Genomic DNA, 26,038 nt, shown 5'->3' on the forward strand with positions numbered 1-26,038 from the left:
GCAAGGTGTTGAATGCCTCCTCTATGTCTATGGCTATCAATGCTGCTCTTAGGTCAGTGTCCCGGGTTTCATGTATTACATGAGATAGTTGTCTCAAGTTCATATGAGTACCTCTTTCTAGCATAAAGCCACATTGATTATGTGGAACTAGATGTGTAATCACCCAGCTCAACTGTAGTACCAGAACTTGGCAAGCAGTTTGACATCAACATTAGGCATAAAGACCTGGAAGATTCAGGTTCAGCGGGGTCTTTGCCTCGTTTGGGGAGCATTACTATAGTATAAGGGCATCCCGCAAATGAGCTGGGAGTGTGCCAGCTTTATGTGCCGCTGCAAGGTAACCGCCCTTTCAATAAAGATGAAGAACGCATTTAGATTTCAAGTAAATAATGTTAAGAGCAAAATTTTGGATTTACCTTGGTGATGTGGAGATGCTTCAAAAACAGAAGAGATACAATGTTTAAGCTGGAATTCAAATGAAACTTACTCCAAGGTCAAGTAAACACTTGTTCCAAGATCCAAAGCCTACTGAGATTTCAAAGTGTTAAGAAATGCAGCTTCTCAGGAAAAGCGCAAGGAGTCCCTATATCTGGCCACAGCTTAGGGTCTAGCGAGGCACCAGATCCAGTCAAAGGGAACGTTTTGTTTTTCCATACATGGATACTCTAATCATTTCATGGGAAGGACAGACCAGGTCGGAGTTTGAAAGTAGGTAAAAATATGTACCCTTCTGGAAGATAGCTGTGTAGACGTAGTGCCATTCAGTACAAAACACTAACTCAAGTAAAAGTTACGATTCTCTAGCTTGTGCCATTCGGTTTGTCTATTCACAATCGGCTATATTAAAAGAAGGATTAGGGTTACATATTAACACTGCTCCCTTCTTCTCTTCCAAGGCGATCCAGCATTCAGATTGCATTTTAATATAAAATGAAATTATCACGACAAGATTGATGTATTATTTGTGGTGCTTGGATTGTTGCTGTAAACAATTACTTTTAAAAATACTGAAGTCAATGACTCCATATGCCCCAGCTATATCTCTTTTGGGGATCTCCACACAACTAGGCAGGGTCACTGATAGAAGAATGCAGGTGTGGGAGGTTGAAGGAGTGACCACAGTAGGTGCATTCTTCAAAGAGGGTACCCTGATGCCTCATGATGTATTCATTTGTGAACACGGAGTGCCCAACACACAGTTTATTCTACACACAAGTATTTCTAATTACATACGTACTAACTGGGCCCCTTGGGGTGTGGAACCAGCTACGCACGCATTACTCAAAATGCAACATTTGATGGGCAATGGTCAACACTTAACAAAATGGCTGTACAGAAGCATCCGTACAATAGAAGCAGTATCTCTCCAACCCCTTCATACCAAATGGGATGTAGATATAGGTCGAGTGCTCAGTGATAAGGAATGGTGTGCGATGTTAGAATACCCCAGAAAGGTGTAGAGAAACCCAAAATCCAAGTTTATACAACTCATGCTCCTGCATAGAGCCTACCTGACACCGTGTAAACTGAGTGCTATGTTTCAAGACACATCGGATGTGTGCCCAAGCTGTCAATCACCGGCAGTGGATCTTCTACATATGTTGTGGAATTGCCCAAGACTGCGACACTACTGGGTAATATTCTGTGAGATATTAACAGATATAGCTCCAGTGAGAAATAACGACAGGCTGGAATACTGTTTGCTGTAACATTACAATGAAATGGAAAACTGCTAGGTCGCCGTCACTGAAGGACTGGTATGATGAGGTAGGGCGGAAAGTGCAGAATTAAAAAGAGAGGAACAGCATGGGCTGCACAGGACACCAATATCTATGGAATGGAATATGCTGTTGGAGGAGTTTGGCGCTGTGGACATACAAGGGTATTGCTTCTAGGGTGTGTTAAGTTCGGACATAAGAGGTACAGAATATGGGCTACAGTATAGCCTTGTAGTACACAATGGGATGCTGCCAAGGCCCACAATATTGAAACTTTTGTATAAATTGCTATACTGGGTTGGACTGAATATATAGGTTTGAAAAATGTCCTTGTTTGCTGAGTCTACTGGGAAGGGAGGTGGGTGGGGAAGTAAGCTAGTTTATGTTCAATTCAAGGTTTCATAATATGTAGCACGTCGATGCAGTAATCCTCGGATATGGCTCCTCTGCCTGAGGTATGTCCTTAGAGCACGATCCACAGTGAGGTGAAGGCCCATGGCATTTACAATATGGAGTGAGAAACAGTGATAAGTTTTTATGTGCTCTGTACATACAACTATTTGATCCAAGACGTACATTACGGATTGCTGGAATTTGGATACTATGGTTTGATATGTAATATATACCATTATACTACGACTGTACTGACCAATCTAATATGTGTTGTGCTGTGCTGATACCTTCTAATAAAAACATGTTAAAAAAAAGAATACCGCTAATATGGATGCAAATGAAAAACATTACAGTAATCAAAGTTAGGCATGACATCATAACTGACCATTGTACTGTGGGAGGGCAAATGACAGGGTTTCTTATACATACATTTTAAAAATCAGGTAACACTACTCTTTCCTCAGTTGTAGGCCTAAGATGGACTTCAAAAGACGTTTTTTACAGAAGTTGACAGAAAGCACTGAAGCAAAAAGGAGGTTATCACTAGCAAATTTATTTTTGCATGATAATATAAAAATAGCACCAAGCCTGCTAATTTTTTAATTAAAAACTGCAGTACAGTCACCCTCCTGAAAATACAGATGTCATTGTTTTTATTAAATAGCTTTTAAAACAGCTGTTTGTTGACTTTCTAATATGTCATAGTACTAGGGAGTTTGACAAAGGTTGGCTAGGATGGGGAGGTTAATTACTTGAAAGCGGTTGCCCCTGTTTAATATTCTTCAATCGTTACTTCTCTTATTCATGAGGTTCACATAAAGTCAACAGTTTGGTTGCTAATGACTTCTTTTTTAAGAAACTTAATCTATTAGATGTAGAAATTACATTAAGAAGTATTTCAAATTTCAAAATACCTTTGAAACGAGCTCTTTTGTTCTGAAGATTTTTTCCCTAGCCTTTTCATAAACGGAGGAGTCTGAGGAACCCTGCTGGAAGTACATGGTGCCCAAGTCGTAAGAAACCTGTAAAATACATATTTAGGTTATAACAGATTCTTGGTGTTAACACCAAACATATGTTTTACATAGACTTTTAGAGAAAAGAAAACATACAGTGTAAATCATAACTTCAAGAATAAAAACACTTCATTTACATTAATACAAGGTGTACCTTCAAAAGTCTACATTGTGTTTGCCAGTCAGGTCTAGTGACTCCGGACAAATGCATCCACTGAGCGATTTATTTGACACTGTGGTGACAGGGAACAAATTGGGTGGGTCAAATTATCCTACCATACTTCCGAAATTGATAAAATGGAGTACTATTTAATTTGACGGCAAGATGCATCAGATGCCTGTCAGTAGTGCCAATATAAGGTGAATGCAGACTCTAAATATACACCTATTATGTTTTATTGCAGAATGATGGTCACCACAACAAGAGTAATTCCTCTAAACTCAACATTAACAATTAAATAATTGTAATACTGATTGCTGTCAGAAATGCAGTTTGAGAGTGAAAGGGCAGGGATTGCAAGGATTATGGAGAAGAACCTGCTGAGGTATTTGTGAGACCTTTGGTGGAAGAGAGGGTATAAGAGCGCACAATGATATTGAACAGAGCTTGATGGTGGAGAAACAGGATTATGCAGAAGTAATAATACCTATGGAAAGGCAAGCAAACCCCCACAGTGCTCTCCTGTTTGCACAGCATGAATAACCAACAACACTGAATACAGTAAGAGGTCCTGCCACAAGGACCTTGGGTGAGAGCCAGACAACATCAGAGGTGAGCAAGTGAAACGTGGATTCTATGTCAGGACCCGAGTTGAGGATTATGCTTTCTTTCTTCGCTTTAATGAGACCATTTAAAACACGGCAGTCATTTTTAACATTATTAAACTACCTTTCCCATGAACACCAGGAAAAAAAAAAATCAGAACAAGTTAATAAGTCCTTTTACTCCTGCAGCATGGCCGCCCCAACATAGTCCTGTGTCGCTGCTTGCACTCCCTCTTTCTTTGCTGCCCAGCACCAATTAAGTGGTGTTTCTGTTTACTCTAATTTTATAAAGTTTTTGTCTGCTAATTAATTGATGGTATGTGATTAATTGACCGTGTTAACACTGCAGCACTTATCTTTAAGATCCCCGTACCGTCACAGGAAAACTACTGTGCTCCTTACACAACTTTTGTCCAATACTTGACCTCGGTGCAGTCCTCCACCCTCCAGAGGGCGCTGCTAGTGGCGTATCTCTGCGATGTACGTCTCTCACACAGTGGGAGTTAGAGGCACATCGCAGCCTGCAGCCGCTGAGCCTTGTTGTCTCTCCGCTTCCCGGGTGACGGCCAGTAAACTCTGGATCTGTGTTTTCCCATATACATTCAATTTCTTGACGCCCCCTCGGGGTCTGCATTCTGCCTTGTTTTGAATGTCCTTCGGGTCAGTATGTTTCACAACCACTGAAGGCCAGTAGTTGGACACCGTTCCAGGCAGCCAGTGGACCCTTCAAAATAGTACTGGGTGCAAGTGTGTCCCCAGGGCTTGTACTCTATAAATAGTGTGCGTTCGGTCCACCCCCAGCACCTGGGCTCCCTCCCAGCACCTCATACGCTCTGTATGTACATTATCAGGGCTTCCATAGCCCATAATACTTGTTCTCAGGTTGTATTCTTGCCACTGGTAAATCCAGGGTGTAGCGCAAAGTGCATTTTCACAGCCAGGTGGCATAAATTAACCATGGACTCTCTCTCTCAGATCACCTATGAAGAGGAAAACTCATTGTCTTTCCTTCAGTAGGACGAAGACTTTTACGAGGCAGTAGACGCCTCCATCTACGGGGCAGTGAATGAAGCTATGGCTCCACTTAAACAGTGCCTCTCCAAGCAGATTACTCGTGAGTGCACAAAATGTACCAAACCTACCACACCTGAACCAGTTAAGCGCATTAAAGATGCCCCAGGTGATGGGTCCCCACCCCCACAAAGAAATGTGAGGAAGAGGTTGACCGTGACACCTTTGCGCACCTCATGAAGGCCCTCTTGGCACAGGATCCCCTTCCTGAGGGCCCGCAGGGACCCCAGAGGCTTATTCCAAGCCCCCGTTGGCCAGACACTCCAGACCTGCATGACGGAGATTCCACAGGGAATTTCGATGACGAAGCAGGCACCTCCAGGCTTCATACCCTGCTCTGGCGATGGACGGCTCTTCGAATATGCTGAACCCAAATGATGTTATCCATCTCAGGTCGGCGGCCTGGGTTACAGCTGATAAAGTGGCGAAGTACGTAGCAGACCTCTTCACAAAGCCTTTGAGAAAGAGGACTGTAATCGCCTTCAAGCACAGTGCTCACAACCCATGTTTGAAGGAAAGGTCGCACTCACTCCAGACAGGCTTCAATATGGCCATCTTCTTGGACAAGTTCATAAAAGATCCAAAGAAAGACATAGACCAGTGGTGGCGATCTTGCCAAGACAAGCTTTTGGATGCCATAGGTCCCTTGACCAAAATCTTGTATATGGTGGAAGAAGCCAAAGCCTCGGGTTCCCTCATTCCCACGGACGTCTTCTCGGGGTGGGCGCTGCGGGCAATAATGTTTTATGGGAAACGCAAACTGCGAATTTTCTATGGAGCTTTGATGCTCCCTACTCATTAAGGTGAACCCAAAGCTGGGGGACCGGGCCACTTCTGAGGCAGGAGCGTTCCCCAAGGGGTGCTATTTGGTGATCATTTTGTGAAGGAACTCGGAAACTTTCAAGTCGCTGGAGAAGGTGCTGTCAATTTTTTTTTTTTACATACTTTATTGAGTGCCACAAAGTAAATTCAACGTTTCATAGCAAGTACAATAAGGCATTTTATTTTTCAAATTGTCTACAAATATCACCTTTGTACAGACTGGGAGTCTGCTTGCATATGCCAGAGAAACATAAGGCAATCTTTGCGACTATGAAACAGTAGGTGCATGCTCATAAGGTGCAAAAATATCTCTCATTGTAGTTGTACAGTGTATTTTCAAACAACCCCATTAACGTATAACCCCACCAGCCTCCACTGCCGGCACCTCTAAAATGCTAAGCGTCCTCCCTTCCTCTCAGATAAGGGTAGGTGGCTGTCTACCACGTTTTCTTCCAGCATGGGCATCTATCACCTCAGATGCATGGGTCTTACAGATGGTGCAGGGCTTCCATATTGAGTTTTACGGTTGCCCTCACCAAACCTCCGACCGCGTCCCATATGTTTTTCCCAGCGTGGTGTAGCTCAAATCTACGAAGAGGTCTTAGCCCTCCTACAAAAAGGGGCGATTTGCAGTTCAGTCCTACACCCCAATGGTTTTCTGAGTAACGTTTTTTCTGATCAACAAGACTGGCGGTGGGCGCAGAACGGTTACCAACCTCAGAGACTTCAAGGAGTGGCTGGTGTACCGCCACATCAAGATGGAGGGTATCCATCCTCTAAGAGACGTTTTACTCCACTCCCACTGGATGGTGCACTTAGATCCGAAGAATCCGTATCTGACAGTTACGGTTTTCCTCCCCTCATCCCCGGTTTCTTCAGTTCATATGGAGCTCCCAGACCTTTGAGTTCGTCACTCTTCCCTTCAGACTGTCATTGATACCTTGGTGCTACACAAAGGTCCTCAAGCCGGGAATGGAGTTCCTAAGGGCCCAGGGAATAAGGTAGATTGTTTACCTAAACGACAGGCTGCTCCTGGCCCAATGCCCCAAGAAAATGGCTCTGCACCTACAGACAAAGGTGGACCTCTTACAGGGCATGGGGTTTGTAATCAACGAATAGAAGTTTATTCTTTCTCCTGTCCAGAGTGTGACCTTCCTAGGGTTGGTCATAGATTCCACTACATCTTCCCTGAGTGTTCCATCTCAGAAGCTGGCAAAGGTCAGGAATGAGCTTCAACAAAATCTTGCTCAGCCGCACACGCCCCTCTAGCAGATTGTTTGTCTGGTGGATCTCCTCTCTTCATCGATTTAGGCAGTCTTTCACCATCGGGCTCTAAAGCGCCTTAAAGTACATAATTTGAGGAAAGGGCTGACATACTTCCAGTTGGGGTTGCATGATGGAACCATGCATGCAATTGCATCGCATGACTGGACAACGTGGTTTTTACCATGACTGCGCCTTTACCACGCATGCCTGCACCACACAAGCCTTTACAACAAATTTAGTTGTAAAGGCATGATTTGTAAAGGCATATGCATGGTAAAGGTTACACCCCATCCCCCTACCCAGAGCCCTAAAACCCGGCACCATGCTCTGAAAACAACCCTAACCCCAGCCCTAAAAAAAACGCAGCCCTGCCCAGAAACCACACCTCAACCCTAAGAAGATCATGATAACAATGATATTGACGTCTCAAGTGTGGTTTCTGGTCCTACTGAAACTTCCCAGAGATTTTCCAATCCGACTCACCCTCTTTCCTTGCATTCTGTTAAGCCCGGATCTAGTGCTGCATCGACTGGTAGCGGAAGGATCCTTACAGCTGATGGTGTTACGGATTACAGGAAAACGCTGGAGGCTCCCATGCTGAATTCCTCCTAGCCAGAGCATGGGCACACAGCACAACCAAATGATATCGTTCTTCCAGGACGAGTTAGGTGCGTTGGTGTCTGCGATGGCGTGTGGATCGCGTGGGCGCCGATGTACTACAAGTGCTTAATTTTCTGTCCAGCCTAGCGGAGAACGGGATGGCCTATAGTTCAATCATTGCCTTCAAAGGGATATGCCCCCATTGAAGGGGCCTCTGTGGGCGAGCATCCTTTTGTCTGCTGGTTGCATAGGGAGATCCACCTCTCTCTTCCCCCAGAACCATGGTACTCAGCTCTTTGGGATGTTTACTAGGTTCTGAATCTTTCTTTATCATAGCAAAAGAACAGGTTTTTGTCACAGAAGGAACTCTCAGCCAAATTGGCTATGCTTCTATGTCTTTTTTGTGCAGGCAAGTTTTGGATGCAAGAGCCCTGGACATTTCGGGCACAGTATTTTTCCCTGATGGGGTGACTTTTAAGGGGAGTAGACATACCAAGTCATAACAAGTCAAACACTTGTCACATAAATTATACACCTGTATAATTTATTACCTGGCCTTCAGGAATTCACCCAATCTATGTGTGGTTCAGTGCCTTAAGGTTTATAAGGAAATGACTGAGGACGACCGCCCTCGAGACGAAAAACAGTTTCTCATTGCTTTGAGAAAAACGTAAAAGTGGTATCTTGCCCTAAAATACCCTGATGGGTCAGTTGGGTCATGCAGGAGGCAGGTATAGATAACAAAGTGTTTGGAGTGCATTTAGCGAGAGGAGCAATAGCCTCAAAGGCTTTTTGCCTGAGAGCAGGTTTGGAGGATCTAATGTGCGCGCTGACTGGTCCTTGGACTCTTACCTTTAAAAGGTTCTACTATATGCCGGTGTTGTAAGTGGCTTAGACAAGTAATAAGCAAGCTTAGAGCTAGCATAATCCTTGCCTCCGGTCCGGACACTGAAGGAAAATTTGCCTAGCTTAAGTGTAGGTAAATTAAAATTCTATTAAGGACACAGAGGTGACGATTATCCCACCCAGTGATCAATTCAGATGCTGACCCCCGAGTTCGGAGTACGTAAATTAATTCCATGATTGAAATGCTTACTGAGGTTACTAATTGCAATGATGGCTAATTGCATATATTGCTGAGCGTTATGATCTGATCATACTGATAGTTTGGAACAGGTCACTGATGAATCCGGTCTTTGCAGGAAAATAGTAATCTATCAAGGATCCATAAAGATACAGTTATGGTGCGAGTCATGCGAAGAACGAGGGAGAGCAAGCAGCATCAAAGAACGATGTAGGGGCCATGCTGCAAGAGTAGAAGAAGGACTTATAAACTTGTTCTGATATTCCCTGGTGTTCATGGGAAAAGTAGGTTAATAATGTTAAAAATGGCTGCTGTGTTTTAATTGATGTCATTAAAGTGAAGGAAGAAAGCATATTCCTCTGATCCATGTCCTTAATAGAATTAGAAGTTGTGTAATGTCAGAAGAACTGTTAAGAAAGAAAGGTAGGAAGATTTCCCTTTAGGACGAGAACCCTCACTCACCGTTAGGCGACATGCTTCATCATATGGCTTCTCTCCTCACACCGAGGTGTGGGCTACAACTCCCCGGAGGGTTTGATCCTTAGTCCTCTCTTTTTTAACCGTGTCCTTGAGGCCACCCAATAAAGATTTAGTGGACCCAGAGAGACAATTTTAAATCACTACTCTTTTTTGCACTCTGCACCTCATTCACCTCTTTTCAAATGCTCATCTTGAGAAAACACCTCAACTCCTCACTTCGGGGAGTGGTAGCCCACACCTCGGTGTGAGGAGGGAACCCATATGAGGAAGCATGTCAGCTAACGGGGAGTGAGGGTTCTCGTCTTGAAGGGAAATTCTCCTCCCTTTCTTTCTTCACAGTTCTTATGACATTACACAACTTCTAGTTTACTTTTTTTTACATAAAGCTGGGTGTACTCTGTGTGATATTTAGTAATTTATAGGGATTATTACCCCTTGGATTCCTTTTGATCCCTTGTGTGTATAATAAAACTTAATTGAGTTGAAACTTAAACTCCCTTAAACAAGGCCACCAACAGAGAAATGTGGAGACAGCACAGCAGCTCTTAATGACGATGTAAACTACTTTAGTGTTTTTAAATTATTATTTCAAAACACCATACCATTTAGAGCTCACCTTCTAGAGATTATTAAAAGAAATCAAAAGACTCATACGGTATCCAATTTTACAGTAAGCTAAGGCAGTATGTTAATATGTCTCAAATTACACCTCTAGAAATTCTTTACCTTATCTGAGATCCCCTGGGAGGATTGGATTAATGCATTCAAGACATTTAATCTTGCTTCTGGAAGGGAAGTTGCCCGAATATACAAATCCAGCAACTTTCTTGCAATGATTAGGGACAGAAGTCTTAACAGCTTATCGTACCCTTCCAGAATTGCAACCTGAAGGGGAGAAATTAGTCCACGGAAAATGTTCTGACTAATTTAGGAGGTCTAATATTAAACTGTGCTTTTACGGGAAACCACAATGAATAAATAAGACGACAAATGATGATGCATACATCTGATAAAACGATATCAGAAAAGCTGTTGCATGCACAAATCCAAAACTGTGAGAACCGTTGGACATACCCAGGGCAAGTAATAACGTCACAAATAAGAAAAAAGATGAAGAAGTCAGGGCGTTACAAGCCCAAAAGGAAAGGATAGGTAATGCAGGTGACAATGTATGTGCAATTAAGTCTACAATCCCTTAAAATATAATATACATAGTGGCCATGAAAAGGGAGACAAACCCACTAGATAACAGATATTTGAAAACAATTATGGAAGGTGTGGAATTCATTGGGCGATCGATAAGAACTGTCTTGCACATAATGCAACTCGTGTTACATACCAGAAGTTAGATAATTATGCTAACAAGTCTAAGAGTAGTGAGGACAAACAGAAATATTGTAGTTTGCACACTGTCCTAGAAAGAAAAAATATCAGCAGTGAAGATCATGAAAATTACTACTATGCTTTGACCATTAAAGAATAAAAAGCTCAGAGGGGTTACAAGAAAGATGTTGTCCAAAATATGGATTGTGATCATACAGGGAAAACATGTGAGAGATCCTAAATGCATTATTAAAGTAGACAATGATGTATTTAAAATACTAGTTGAATCGAGAGCGAGATACAATCCCATAGCTCAATAGGATTGTCAGTGCCTGCTAAACCTAGAGAACAAAAACATATACAAGACAAATGTAAGGTTAAAAGGTTATAGGCGGGAAAGGTTAGAGATGACTATCTATTGTGGCAGAAACGGAGTTCAGAATCAGGAAATCAAGGGTAGGTACATCACAAAGAAAGGAACAAGTAATTTGGGTGAGATCCATTAAACTACTTTAGGAATACAAAACGAAGACCATACCCTAAAGAAAAGATGTTAGATGAACTTGCTAAAGAGACTGTTTCCTGGGTAGAAAGGTCCCCCACAGTGTTTTCAGACAAATTGGGGGAAGTAAAAGGGTTTATTCACAAGATCATATTGCAAAGATGAGCCCAGCACAAAGCAAGAAATACCGAAATATTACATTTGCAGCTAGCGAGCAAGTAAAGGAAGACATCTTTAAATTATGTGAAGCAGGAATTTTAGAGGAAATAGAGGCATCTGAATGACTTAAACCCCCCACCCCACACACTAAGGCAGTACAAAAACCGGATAAATATGAGGGAGTGTGTTTTAACCTTTGAGACTTAAATAATTACATTTGGGTAGATGGTCATCTACTCCCACTTACTGAAGAAATGTTAGCTACGATAAGAAAAGAAATATGGTTTTCCAAGACTGATCTAGAATCATCATCATATCATCAAACAGAATTACACACTTCATCTCATCATTTTAACGTTGTTTATAACATGATTTGAAGCATTTCAGCACAAAGACATGCTGTTTGAGTTGGCATCGTCTTCAGCATTTGTTTCGAAGAATGATTCAGGATATTTTGGGGGGACTCATTTGGCGTGTGAAATTTTCAGAATACCATCTTGATTTACAGTGAAATAGACAACATGGTGATAGGTTGTGCAACGTTTGGAATAAGTTAGAGGTGGAGAGGTTAAAGGTAAAGCATAAAAAGTGCAGCCTTAAACTCAATAGCTGTAGGAAAGTGCCTCTTTTTGACAAGGTCACCATCACGGTTTGCCTGGTAAATGATGTGATTTCGACTGAAAGTACCCTGGGTTCCTGCTAACCAGGTTCACAGTGCCAGAGCTCTTTCCCAAAACTGTACAATTGTTCACCCAAATGGCAAAACCTTTAGCACCCTCAGTAAGTCCCTGTTAAATGGTACCCTGGCACGTAGGGCCTGAGTTACTAAAGAAGGCCCCTATGGACTGCTGTATGAATTGTGCCATCCTAAGGGACCCCTCACCAAGCACATGCCAGACTGCCACTGCAGGATGCGTGTCTTGGTGCAGACAAAAGTCAAACACAACATGTCACACATCCCTGTCTGCCATGTCCCCTACCTCTGCATGCAATATTTGTAAGTCACCCCTACAGCAGGCCTAACAGCCCTAAGGCACGGTACTGAATATTCCAAGTGAGGGCATACCTGCCTGAGCAAATATGCCCCGGTGCTGGTCAGTCCTATTGCTGCTAGAACAAGTGAGCAGAGAAGCCATTTTAAAACACATGATGGCTTCAATGAAAAAAGGGATGTTCGGTATTCAACATCTCGTATTGGTAAACCCCAAATGATGGCAATGATGAATTTACGAATACATGCACCCAGAGGGCAGCTTAGAGGTGCCCCCTGAAATCCTACCAGCCTCTGCAGTACTTGTGGACTGCTTTCTGCTAGCCTGCTACCTGAGACGCTGGTCTGACCTCCTAGAGTGAAAGTCTTCGCGCCCGGGAGACCCAGAACAAAAGCCTGTCCGGGAAGAGGGTGTAACACCCCTCCTACAGGATGACCTGCTGATTAGCCTCCCTGGGCTGGTGGGTGTTAGAACTGGCACCATTGGCGTGGGTCTCCCTTCCATTTTTGCTGTTGCCTCATGTGTTTTTGCTGGTGTTCGATGCTTTGGGAACTGTGCCACTGCTGTCCAGTGCCACAGTGCGAGTGCTCCCTACTGTAAATTGATGTATTGATTAGTGGTTCCATGATTGGATGTTTGGTTTACTTGTCAGACCCTAGTACAGTGCACTGAGTGTGCCCAGGGCGTGTAAATCCAAATAGCTAGTGGGCTTGCAGCACTGGTTGTGCCACCCACAGAAGCGGCCTTGTAAAATGCATCTAAGGTCTGCCACTGCAGAGCCAGCGTGCACTCTGGTACTGTCATGCTGACTGGGCAAGTGCACCCACTTGCCAGTCCCTAAACCTTCCATTTTCTTCATATTAGTCCCCCCTATGGTAGGCCCAAGGGCAGGGTGCATTGGTAGTATAAGGTAGGACAAGCCCTGATGTGTGTGGCATGTCCTAATAGTGAATTACAGCCATTTTCGTTTTTCACTACTGCAAGGCTACCTGTTCTCCATAGGCAAGAATGGGCTGCTAGATTATTACAGGTTTATATTCCTAGCAGACACGGAGAACATGGTAGAAATTCGAGATTAGTATGCCTGGACTCAGAATAATAAAATACATCTTTTAGTGAAGTTTATTTTAATATTCTGTGTTTGCAAATACCACTTTTGGAGAGTAGGTATTTGCTTGCCGAACCATTTGAGCCTGCCTCTGCGAGGTTGTGTATTCCTTTGTCTGGTTTTGTGAATGACAGGGCTGGGGGATTCCAAGAGACAGGCTGGGGCAGCCAGGTGGTGAATAGGGAGATCTGCATCTAGATTGGAGGGAGGAGTTGCACCTGGGACCTGAATAGGGCTGGGCCTTCCCTCTACAATGCCGGCTCCATCCCCTGTGGTGCGTCTGATGTCTCTACCCTGCACACTGAAAGAAGCAAAGGAAGACTGTCAACAAAGTGCTCCAGGACTGTACTTGCCTTCCACAATGCTGGCTCCACCTCCTGTGGGGCATCTGATGTGCCTGCCCTGCGCTGTGAAAGGAAAGGAGAAGTCTAGTAAGCAGAGTGCTTCAGAACTGGCTTGAGCTGGGCACAGGCCCCTCTCCCCTCAGAGAACAAAGGAGTTTGGGGTATAAGTATGGGGACCCTGATCCCATGAAATTAGATCACTTCTGGACTTACAAGACAAAACCTCTGCTGAGGAGAAGGAACCTGAAGAAACGGAGGAGAGACTATTCCCAAGCTGAAGTGCTGCTTGGGGGATTGGCCTGCAGTGGTTGCCTGACTGCCAAAGTGAGGAGAAAGAACTTTGTGGACTTTACTTTCAACTTGTGCAAAAGATCTCCAAGGGCTTGGAAGAGAGCTTGCCCCCTGACCGAAGTCCCAGGACCAGTGGACTTCACCAGCCTTAGTGAATTGCTGATGGAAACGCTGTTTCAGTGGCTACAGAGGCAGGGAGCTGTCACTGACTCTCACGACCGGCCCGGTGTCCTGTAGGCAGCGCATCAAGCAACGTCCGCCTCGAACAACGGAAACTCTGAGCTCACCGACTCCGTCCTGACGCCATCACCGAGCCGTAGCCTGCACTGCGACTGGTGGACACCGCGACGTGCAACGCCTTGCTACACCGACTCGTACTGGTCTGACCGAAGCAGTCCCTGCTACTGACTCAGAGTCCTGTGACCGCACCGGAGTTGTGCACCACCTCGCACGCTTTGCGACGCACCGCCTGACTCGCACCGCTGTCCGGACTGATCGATGCCAGCTCCCGAACTCCGGTTCTGTCGCTGCATCGCAAGCTGCAAGCACCGTCTCACCCTGCAACGCACGCCTTGGATCCACTGACTCTGTCAACTGGCCGCTGCCTGCACCGCATCGAGGGACAACGCGTCCTGCAACACTTCCTTTCTGCACCGCGACGAACACCGGAACAAGCTCGCACATCAGTGCCGGCAGCCTCAAGTAAAAGGTACTGTGACTGAATCTGTCAACATTTGAGTGGGCCCGTACCGACGCGGTCCGCTGGATGTGCTAGACTCTGTGTTATTTTCAACAATGCTGTAGCCCGTCCGAGCTACCAACTCGCACAGAACCTTGATTTAAGCCTTTTTTACAAGAACTCTTGAAATCTAATAGTACTGTGGATTCTTTTTGTCGTTTATTGGTCTTGTGGTAACTCTATATAAAATATACTTATTTTTGATATAAAACCTTGTGTGGTGTCCATTTGTAGTGTTGTCTCTGGGTCACTGTATGTGGTCACAAACGCTTAACTTACAACGCCTCTGAAATAAAGCCTTGCTGCTCGTGCCAAGCTACCAAGGGGGCGAGCAGGGGTTATTTTAGAAGTGTAATCCCCTTATCCGGACTGGAGGAGAGGGTCCCTATTTGTCACAAGTACCTACCTGTGCCAACTAGAGACCCCCCAATTCGAACAGTGGGCTTCAAAGAATCTGCCGCCTTTGGAATGCAAATCTGGCTCCACTCAAAGGAGAGGAAGCTGCTAACCTGTCCAGAGCCCCCTTAGCACCTGGAACGGTGGGAAAATTAGCTATTCAGGTAGGTGTGCGACCTCCAGACGGGCTTCTGCAGTGCTTAATTTGGGTCAGGGGTTTCCGGTGCTCAGCACCTGCACTTAATTATTAGCACTGGCTCTAGTGACAGGCCACCACATGGCAGCGCTTTTTCCCTAATTTTGCGATGAGCACAAAAACAGGGTTGACTAAGTCAATATACATTAAAGAAGAACATAACCTGCCACTCATGTAGTATCAGCTTTAGATAAACTAGAATCAACTGAATTTTCACACTTGCAGGAGTGCTGTGGTTAGTAGTTCAATTGGTACTGCTATTGGCAGTGCTGGCAGGGGCAACGGGAGGTAAAGGCTACAGTGGACTCCGGAGAAGGCATTAACACTTATTTTTTTTTTTTACAAATTAGGCACTGCCGCTACTGTGAAGTGGACACACATTTTTGTGATGGCATACTTAGGGAATTCTGGGACAAGGTTATGCCCACTTCCCACAGGAAGTGATCATATGGGAGGCATAGTGACCCCCAAGGGTCAGCAGCCCATTGGTTACTACCCTTCACTCCTCTAACACCCCTAAGTTCAGTATTTAGGGGAGTCTGTAGCACCAGAGAAGCAGATCCTGATGACCTAAGAAGGAAGAGGACAGGAAAAATTGCGAAAGCAGAAGAGAGCACCTGACCTGGTCCCAGACCCGCTGATCTGTCTGCTGTTCTACGCCTACTCTGTGCCAAAGTCGACTCATCCTGCAGATGTGTGCCTCCAGAATCTGGGAGGGCTGCCTGCCTTCAATATAGACTAAGACCTCCTGCGAACAGCGGACCTGTTCAAAAGAAACTCCAAAGAAAAGACTCTGAGACCTCTGGAACCGCCAAAGACCCAACACTCAAAGTTATCTCTGCACCTGACGCCTCCTACCAGAGTTGAAGTAGCCCACCGGTGCCAACAAGGTTCCCCAGCGCTTCAGATTTTGAGTCCAGCTTTGTCTCACCCCTCGTGGACTTCCCAACGTCGTCTGCAGCCTCTCCACACAGGTCCCCTCGACCGCAACTGCTCCCATTAACGAAACCCAACGCGCAAAGACGCCTCTGCATACGTCGCTCCCGGGCTGCGGAGAAGAAGGCCCCTGGTGTCCCTATGTCCCTGAGCATTTTAAGTCTTAAACCCCCCTGTTGGTTCACCCCTACTGGTCTCCCAGTCACAGCATGCAGCCTCTTTCTGCTGTGACCGATCTCCATTAAAACCTATTGGGCTCCCAACACTGTTTTGCACCCTGCACCTGGCCGCCCTTGTGCCGCTGGTGGTGTAATGCTGGTGCTGCCTCAGACCTTACCCACCACTCACCTTAATTCCAGGAGATTGGTCCTGTAAATCAATGTACTGTACCTCTTTGTAGAACTTACTATTCCTCCCTTAAAAACATATTGCAGAAATCAAAAATTGCCTTTTTTGAACTGAAAAGATTTTATATTTAAAAACGTACTTACCTGAACGATTTTATAAACATATATAAAGATACCTGCTATTTTTATAAATTGATGTGGATCTCCTTCTTGAGTTGTGACATCATTTATTAATCATGGGTTGTATTTACAAATGTCATGCACTCTTCTGCGTTAAGCCAAAGGCTGCTCGACCACACTACCTCCCAATAGAGCACTTTGGGATTGCATAGAAAGCCTGTACACTCTTAAGGGAACCCCTGGACTTTTATATATCAGATTTTTGATGCACCACATAAGGTGCCAGCTTCCTACAATAGGGTTAGATATTTGCAACATTATTAATGATAAGGGAATTATTCACTTGCAGAGTATTATTTGAAGATTATTTTGAACTTTTCAGAAATGACTAAGGGAATGTAAGAGCTTTTGAAAAAGAAAAAAGTTTGTATGGGATGAGAACTGTTATCATAAATTTGACAAAATAAAAAAAAATAGATTATTGTGGTTCCATCTTTGGGAAAGTTTACTTTAAGATGGAATTATTACCACTGGTGCCTTTGCCTATGGTTTAGTGGCCAATGTGATGCAAATCCAGAATCAGGAAGAAATTTCTGTGGCACATGCATAATGTTCCCATGTTTTTTAGGTATGAAGTACATTAGAACATGAGTGAGGCTACCGTTCAAAGTAAATACATTTATAATACATTTGTTAACCTCTAAAGGGTCTGGATGGGCTTCTCTCTACTGCAATATTGTTAGCAAATTTGGAGAGCAATTCTGTTGTGGAGTTTTCGTCTGGCGAAGATGATAGACTGGCTGATTTTTTTCATCTAGGATTAAGCTACATGGATGGATATTGCATAGCAAAGGAGACGGTAGAAGAACAAGGATGGGTAGCAGTCACCTGCACTATTAGGGTAGTGGTGATTTCAGAGGCAATGCAAAAACAACATGTTAAGGAGGATGATGACTTATAAAAAATGTCCATATGTATTTGGGATATAGGGGCGCGCTAGGGAGGCTGCTGGCAAAAACAATATGAAGGTTTAGAAAACTAAGTGCATTAGCAAGTAATTGAGAGAGGATTGCTGGGTATTCTTAAGTGGAAACAAATTGATTCTGCTTAAGATACTGAGAGCAAAACTTATTGAGGCTGCTCAAAAAGGACATCTGGGCCTTAGCTTGATCAAAACAAGACTTAAGGGGTTATTCTGGTGGTCTCAAATTGAAGAGAAGACCGAAAAAGGAGGTGTAAGACTACAGGGTGTGTAGTTATAGCTACAAGGTACTCAAAACAAATGATCAACTGTTGGAGCCGGCGCAGTATCCGATGGGGGCATGAGCTAAAGTGGCAATATGTTATCATGGGCCAACCTGAGGTTTTGGAAATGCAGAGCAAGTTGGTTTTGATGATGGTTGACTATTTTTCAAAATAGTTTCAGATCAAATTTGAGTATTGTTCCCAGTGGTAAGGTTTATGGAAATGATGTTTCTTAGCAAGGCATATTCATAAAAATACGTTTCAGATAATTCCTATAATGGTGTGCAGAATTATTTTGAGGAAATAGATAAGCATTTCAAATCACAAGAGGGTGGTTTTGCATAATTCCAAGGCAAATGGTCTAGTTGAACATATCAGTAAAGTAATCAAGAATCTTATTAACACTGCCGTTGTACACCTTGTTCGGAGTTTGTCAACAATACGTGATACAGGCATAGTGAACAACCATTCAAGCAGGTGCAGGCTTAAGTCCATATGAATCAAAGAGGAAGAAAACCCAGTAACTAAGCTAACCATAGAGGCTATGTATGGGTAGTAAGAGTTAAGTGGATGTTGAAGAAATAAAGAAAAGATTGAGGCAGGCTCAAGAAACAAACGTCATGACTGAAAGTGGGGTGTGAAGAGAGTGGAGAATTAAGTGGAAGCAATGTAAACAAGAAACAAACGTCATGACTGAAAGTGGGGTGTGAAGAGAGTGGAGAATTAAGTGGAAGCAATGTAAAAAAACGTTTTTAAATCACCTGGTAGGGCTTAAACTAAAGCCAAATTATTCGGAAGTGTGGAAAAAGAAGTGTTGCGGTTTGTTTTGAGGGTAGGTCAGAGAAACCTGCAACTGGAAATGGTAAGAAGGCGACTGTTAACTGCCCTAGGTTGTTCTTGATGAAACCATGCTGAGGTTCAATACCCGCCACATACTTTTATTACGGATCACAAGACAACACGCCCAGAAACATAATCAAATGGTTTAAAATAAAAGGTTAAAAATGCAGAAACATTCAACCAAACTGTAGAATGCAAAATGTCTGCCATTCATCCTCCTTTCACAAAGTCTTTTGAAGCCATCTCACCAATCGAACATACGTCACATTACACATACAACCCATCTTGCAAAAGTAGTCAATGACACAGGCTTGAACAGCTCTACATACGAAATCATCAAATGTAATGCACCAGATGGCTCACAACCCTTGGTTTCACTTCATACTCCATGACACAACTCATTACAACAATCTTAGATTGCTATTGGATATTCAGCTACTCTCACTAATATTTTCATCCACCCGGTGATGTTAAACTCAACCATTTAAGGGCCTAATGCTCCAACATTGGAATTTCCCTTAAAAGATACCAAACAAAGTAACGTTGCTAACTTTCATGCCTATTGAACAAGTTACTTACCTTCGGTAACGATATATCTGTAAGAAACATTAGTTAGTGTTAGGTTCCTTACCTTAGAATATCCCCAGGCGTCAGTCTGGATCCGGAAACTTTTGCGTAGCAGTACCCCTGCGCGTCGGTAGGCGTCGTCTGCAGGCGTCCCCTGCGGCTCCGCGTCCGTCGTCGGCGTCGTGCGCCGTGATGACGTCGCTGGAGTACATAGACGCCGCCTCCGCGCGCAGACGTCAGTTCTTTGCACACAGCTTTTCCGCGCCAGGAGACGCAGAGCCATGAGAGAACCAACACTGGTGCCATGTACAAACTAGGGCCCTGAAAGGGATGACCTTAACCCTAGGTATCAGTTCGCAGAACGGGGAGGATGGGTGGGTTCGGTAAGGAATCTAACACTAACTAATGTTTCTTACAGATATATCGTTACCGAAGGTAAGTAACTTGTTCATCTGAAAGAAACACGTTAGTGTTAGATTCCTTACCTTAGAATACATACCCCAGCAATACCAACCCCGGTGGTGGGTCTGCGAACCAATACAAAATTACACCAGAAAGTCCTGGAGGACAGAACGGCCAAAGAAGCCATCCCTCCGGACTTGACTGTCCAGGCAGTAGTGCCTCGCAAAGGTGTGCAGCGAGGCCCACGTAGCCGCTTGGCAAATGTCCTGCAAGGGGACTCCCCGGCCCAGGGCAGTAGTAGCCGCCGTGGCCCGAGTGGAATGGGCCCTCAGCCCAACAGGAGGCTCCTTCCGAGCCAAAGAGTAGCACGCTTTGATGCAGAGGACGACCCATCGAGAGATGGTTCGTTTACAAACCGCCCGTCCCTTCTTCGCACCCACGTAGCCAACAAACAGTTGGTCATCCACCCGGAACTGGCGTGTGCGATCCATGTAAAATGAAAGCGCACGTTTTGGGTCCAGACGATGGAGCCGCTCTTCATCCTTTGAAGGATGCGGAGGCGGGAAGAAGGAAGGGAGGGTGATGGACTGCCCGATGTGAAAGGCCGAAACAACCTTGGGCAGGAAAGAAGGTCTAGTCCTCAGAACCACCTTGTCAGGATGAATGGACAGGAAAGGAGGTTGGACAGAAAGAGCCTGGAGCTCACTCACCCTCCTGGCAGAGGTGATGGCAACCAGGAAAGCCGTCTTTAAAGTCAGGAGACGGAGAGGGCAAGAATGAAGGGGCTCAAAGGGAGCACACATCAGGAAAGTTAGAACCAGGTTCAAATCCCACTGAGGCATCACAAACGGAACAGGTGGAAACATGTGAGTGATGCCTTTCAAGAATCGAGTTACAATCGGGGATTTGAACAAAGAAGGCTGATCAGGAAGCCTCAAAAAGGCTGAAAGGGCAGAAAGGTAGCCCTTGATAGTGCCCAGAGCAGAGCCCTGCCGGGCAAGAGAAAGAAGAAACAGAAGAACCTCCGAAAGAGGGTCAGAAAGAGGGTCCACAGCCTTTGCTGTGCACCATGCCACAAATCTGTTCCACCGACAGGCGTATACCGACTTAGTGGAGGGACGCCTGGCTGCCAGAATAACATCACAGACTTCAGGAGGCAAGTCAAATGGCCTCAACTGCCGCCGCTCAATCTCCAAGCATGGAGGCGGAGACTGGACAGGTTCGGGTGGAGGACCGTCCCCTGCTGCTGCGACAGAAGGTCCTCCTGAAGGGGCAGGCGGATCGGGGGACCGACTGACATGCTGAGTAGCTCGGGATACCAGTACCTTCGAGCCCAGTCCGGAGCCACAAGGATAACTTGGGCCCGGTCGCGCCTGATCTTCTTCAGCACTCTGGGCAGAAGTGGTATAGGCGGAAAGGCGTATAACAGACCGCAACTCCACTCGCGCCGAAAGGCGTCGCCGTGCGAGTGCCGTCTTGGAAACTCCAACGCGCAGAACTGATGACATTGCGCGTTCTCTTCTGTGGCGAATAGATCTAACCAAGGCTCTCCCCATTGCAGAAAGATGCCTTGCGCCACGTCCGAGTTCAGACGCCATTCGTGATCCATCGAGCACCGACGGCTGAGTTCGTCCGCCCTGGCGTTCAGAGAACCTGCCAGGTGTTGAACCGTCAGAGTCACGCCCTGACGTTCCAGCCATTGCCAGAGGCGCAGAGCCTCCTGGCAAAGGGTCCACGACCCCACTCCGCCCTGTTTGTTGCAGTACCACATGGCGGTGGTGTTGTCGGTGAACACCTGCACTACACTCCCGTTGACAAAGGGGAGGAATGCCTTCAGTGCCAGACGAATCGCCCGCAGCTTCAACAGATTGATATGGAGCCGGGACTCCGCCGGAGACCAGATGCCTCTGATCTCTGCCTCTCCCAAGTGGCCACCCCAGCCCTGGAGGGACACGTCCGTCACGACAACGTGCTCCGGTTGGGGAAGGGAGAGGGACTTGCCCCTGACCCAATCGCGGTCCGTAAGCCACCACTGCAGTTGTCTCGCAGTGCCCTCCGAGATCAAGACGTGGTCGGACAAGTTGCCCTGATGCTGGGCCCACTGAAACTTCAGGTCCCACTGCAGAGCCCGCATCCGCCACCTGGCGTGATGCACCAGAAGGATGCAGGAAGCCATCAGTCCCAGCAGCCGCAGCGTCAACCTGACCGAGACTCGGGATAGCGGCTGAAAGATGGGAATCAAAGCCTGAATATCCCGAACCCGCCGTTCCGGAGGATAAACCCGAAACTGCGCCGAGTCCAGAACCGCTCCGATGAAAAGGAGCTTTTGAGAGGGACACAGGTGTGATTTCGGCACGTTGATGGAGAACCCCAGGTCGTGCAAGAGGTCTGCCGTCATCTGAAGGTGGTGGACGACTGTCTGGGGCGAGCCCGCCTTCAACAACCAGTCGTCTAGGTAGGGGAAGACTGAAACCCCTAACCTGCGCAGATGGGCTGCGACCACCGCCATCACCTTTGTGAACACCCGTGGGGCGCTGGTAAGGCCGAAGGGGAGCACGATAAACTGAAAGTGCTCCTGGCCTACCGTGAACCGCAGGTAACGCCGGTGGGCCGGCAGGACGGGGATGTGAAAATAGGCGTCCTGCAAGTCCAACGCTACCATCCAGTCTTGCGGGTCTAGAGCAGCCAAGACCTGAGCTAACGTCAACATCTTGAACTTCTCCTTCCGGAGGAAGCCGTTGACGTACCTTAGATCCAAGATAGGACGTAGGCCCCCCTTGTCCTTCTTGGGCACCAGAAAGTAGTGGGAATAACAACCACGCCCTACTTCTGGCCCAGGAACGCGCTCGATGGCCCCCTTGGCCAAGAGGGCCGTAACTTCCTCCTGCAGAAGTGTCAAGTGGTCCCCCGACACACGGTGGTTCTGCGGTGGCATGGCTGGAGGAGAGGTCTCGAAGGGGAGGGAGTAGCCCCTTCGGACAATTTGCAGCACCCACCTGTCCGAAGTGATTGTGCGCCAGTGAGCGTGGTGATGGCGAACCCTGCCACCCACTGGCGTCACATGGGGCCGAAAGCACGGACTAGGAGGATTTTGGGGTAGATGCTGTGGGGGAGGGTGTGTTCTGACCCCGCCGTTGTCCCCGACCGCCACCACGGCGGTTTCCACGGCCGCCACCGCGTTGAAAGGATTGTTGCGGCGCGTGGCTGGCAGCACGTGTGGGGGCGCCCCTTCCTTGGCCACGAAAGGGGCGAAACGAACCCGGTTGCTGACGCTGGGTCGAGAGACCCAAGGACTTGGCCGTGACCCTGGAGTCCTTGAAGCGTTCCAGCGCGTGGTCCGCTTTGTCACCGAACAGGTGACAGCCATCAAACGGCATGTCCATCAGTGTATTCTGGACATCAGCCGAAAAATTGGCGGATCTCAGCCAGGCGTGGCGACGAATCGCCACCGTTGTAGACATAGCTCTGCCCAGCGAGTCGGTCGTATCAAGACCACACCGAATTGAATATTTCGCTGCATCTCGGCCCTCAGCCACAGCCTGACCGAGTTTTGCCCGCACCTCCATGGGGCATTCTGGCAGCAGCTCCGCGACCGTATCCCACACAGAGTGGGTGTAGCGGCCCAAGAGGCAGGCGGTGTTGCAAGACCGCAGGCCCAAACTAATGGACGAGAAGACCTTTTTGCCAAACTGGTCATACCTCTTGGATTCCCGGTCGGGCGGGGCCGACGGGAATGCGGACTGGGAGGTCGAGGCCTGGATCACCAGACTCTCAGGAGTGGGGTGGGTAGACAGGTACTTGGGGTCGTCCGGACAAGGACGGTGGCGCCTGGCCACGTTCCGATCAACAGGCGCACCTGAAGCGGGCCTGGACCACGTGCCCAACAGAACGTCAGACAAGGCTTCATTAAACGGCAGCAGTGGCTCCAGTGGGCATGACTGCGGTTTGAAGACCTCGGTGAGGATGTTAGGCCTCACGGCCGCGACGGGGAGCTCAAGGTTTAAGGCCTTGGCAGCCCTCATCAGCACCACAGAATAGGCAGCTCCCTCCACCGATGCCACGGAAGGAGGAGAGATCAAACCAGGGTTAGGAGAGTCGTCCAAACCACTGGCATCCCCCAAGTCACCTGTCCAGTCCGGGTCATACTGGCACTCGCGAGCCAGAGGGTCCTCGGACCCCTCCCAACCTTCACCGTACTCCTCATCCTCTCCGTATTCGGAGTCAATGATGAAGACCGGCTCCTCGGGGTTCATGGGCCCCATCGGCGCCGGGACCGGCGTCGAGCGACGCCCGTCCGGCGCCGCGTCCGGCGTCGGAGAAGGTAAGGGGACGGGGACGGCGCCGCCCGGAGCCGGCGCCGGAACCCCACCGCCGGCCGGAACCGGCAGCGGAGAACCGGCGCCGCGCGGGGGCGGCGTCGGGGGTAACCCCGATGGCAACGGCGCCGGGGAGGCCGGAAGACCAGCCGGCGCCGATCCCGAAGGCCCCTGCGGCGCCGGGGTCGGAGCCGTCGGCGGCGCCGGGGCCGGAGCACCCGACGGCGCCGAGGCAGGGACACCCGAACCGCCAGGGCCCCCAGACGGCAGCACTGGGCCCGAAGGCACCGTAGGCTCCGTCGGAGAAGCGAGCGCCCTCATGGCCATGAGGAACGCCTCGATCTCCTCAGGCGTCGCGCCATGCCCAGGGACCGGAGGGTATGAGGCAGGCCGCGCCGGCGACTCTCGCGGAGCCGCGGGGTTGGGGTCACCCAAGCCCCCGGCCGCATCGCGCGAGCGTCGGGGGGAGTCGGGGGTACGATGACGACGCCCCGACTTCTTGTGCTTCCTACCCGACGAGCCTGACGAGTGGTGTCGACTTCCGGAGCGCCCGGCGCGGCTCCGCGACCGCTCCCTCGAACGCTCTCTCGACCTCCGGCCGGACCGGGACCGCTCCCGGTCCCGACGTGGGGCCGACACCCGGAGCTCCAGTAGCTTGCGGGACCGCTCCCGCCTAGCCTTGTTGGTAAGGGCCCGGCAGTCGACGCAGGAGTCCACGTCGTGGTCGGGGCCCAGACACCGGAGGCAGAGGCGGTGATGGTCTGTGACCGACATCGTGCGCTCACAGTCATCGCAATTCTTAAACCCAGGCATCCTATCAGGCACAATAGAGAAAAAACAATCGAAAAACTTGGTCAAAGACCGGAGTACTGCTCTTCAGATCTGCGTCCACTGGCGCGGAAAAAAGAAGAACTGACGTCAGCGCGCGGAGGCGGCGTCTATGTACTCCAGCGACGTCATCACGGCGCACGACGCCGACGACGGACGCGGAGCCGCAGGGGACGCCTGCAGACGACGCCTACCGACGCGCAGGGGTACTGCTACGCAAAAGTTTCCGGATCCAGACTGACGCCTGGGGATATTCTAAGGTAAGGAATCTAACACTAACGTGTTTCTTTCAGATGCTTCAATCTCAGATCTCTATTGTCAGATAATCCCTAAGGAAACTCAAAAACAAAGCCACACCCCAAAAGATGGAATATTTTGGCGTCATGAAGCTCTTTAAAAAATATTCTCCATTACCTTACATACCAAAACATTTCTCCCTATTAAAATTCTTCCTTCTGTACATGTATAGCAGCAATGCATCCTCCATATGCTTTCACTGAGTGATAATTAAAACTTTTCTCATATAACTAGGCCACCCAAAAAATTAACTGCTTCTACTACAGTTGCTCCCAAAAGATCCAAACAGTGTTCAGAATAATATTAATGCCAAGCTATCCAAGCTGAATGATTTACCTTCCCAGTTCCCCGCGCCTGCACCTCTGAAGCTCCTCGAGAAAGGCATCTGTCTCTGAACAGAAGCTTGAATTTATCCAAGCAATCAACTGCAACTGCCATGATAACCACTAAAATGGTCTTGAGATCCGTCAAGCAAAGAGATCCACATTCAGTGGCCTCCCGCCTGTCCTTAAAGCTCAGAAATACTTGCCTGAACAACATCTAGTTGTTTGAATCAGCAAGAATATCCTTGAATTCCAAACCTGTACTGTATTCAGCCATGCCCTGGACCTGGCGTTATCTGATAGTCCAGACAGTAATGTCAAAGTTCCTAGGCTAAATCTTCCATCTTCTTTAATGCCGTTCATCTAAACAATTCAGATAATAAACTACTGACATACAGTTCATTCGCAACAACGTAGACTTATTCCCTTCTTCCACCTAACACATTAGCACAAAATATTTCTCCTTCTCAATCCAATTTCTACATGTTGTACAAGAGACAGTATTTCCTTCCCATCCAGTCTGACTTGCATAGACTTGATCACCATTTCCAT

At 47.4% G+C, this 26,038-nt stretch overlaps 1 protein-coding gene across 1 annotated transcript in view; it reads right to left on the minus strand.

Annotated features, from left to right (window-relative positions):
* The window catches only part of INTS8 (integrator complex subunit 8), a 793,677-nt gene that overhangs the window by 653,281 nt on the left and 114,358 nt on the right, over positions 1-26,038 (minus strand). The window contains exon 8 of the mRNA XM_086966019.1: positions 3,026-3,133. Within this exon, the coding sequence (XP_086822145.1) occupies positions 3,026-3,133 (108 nt within the window). The remainder of the gene's footprint in view (positions 1-3,025; positions 3,134-26,038) is intronic.

Source organism: Lissotriton vulgaris, chromosome 4_1, assembly GCF_964263255.1.
Source record: "Lissotriton vulgaris chromosome 4_1, aLisVul1.2, whole genome shotgun sequence".
NCBI lineage: Eukaryota > Metazoa > Chordata > Amphibia > Caudata > Salamandridae > Lissotriton > Lissotriton vulgaris.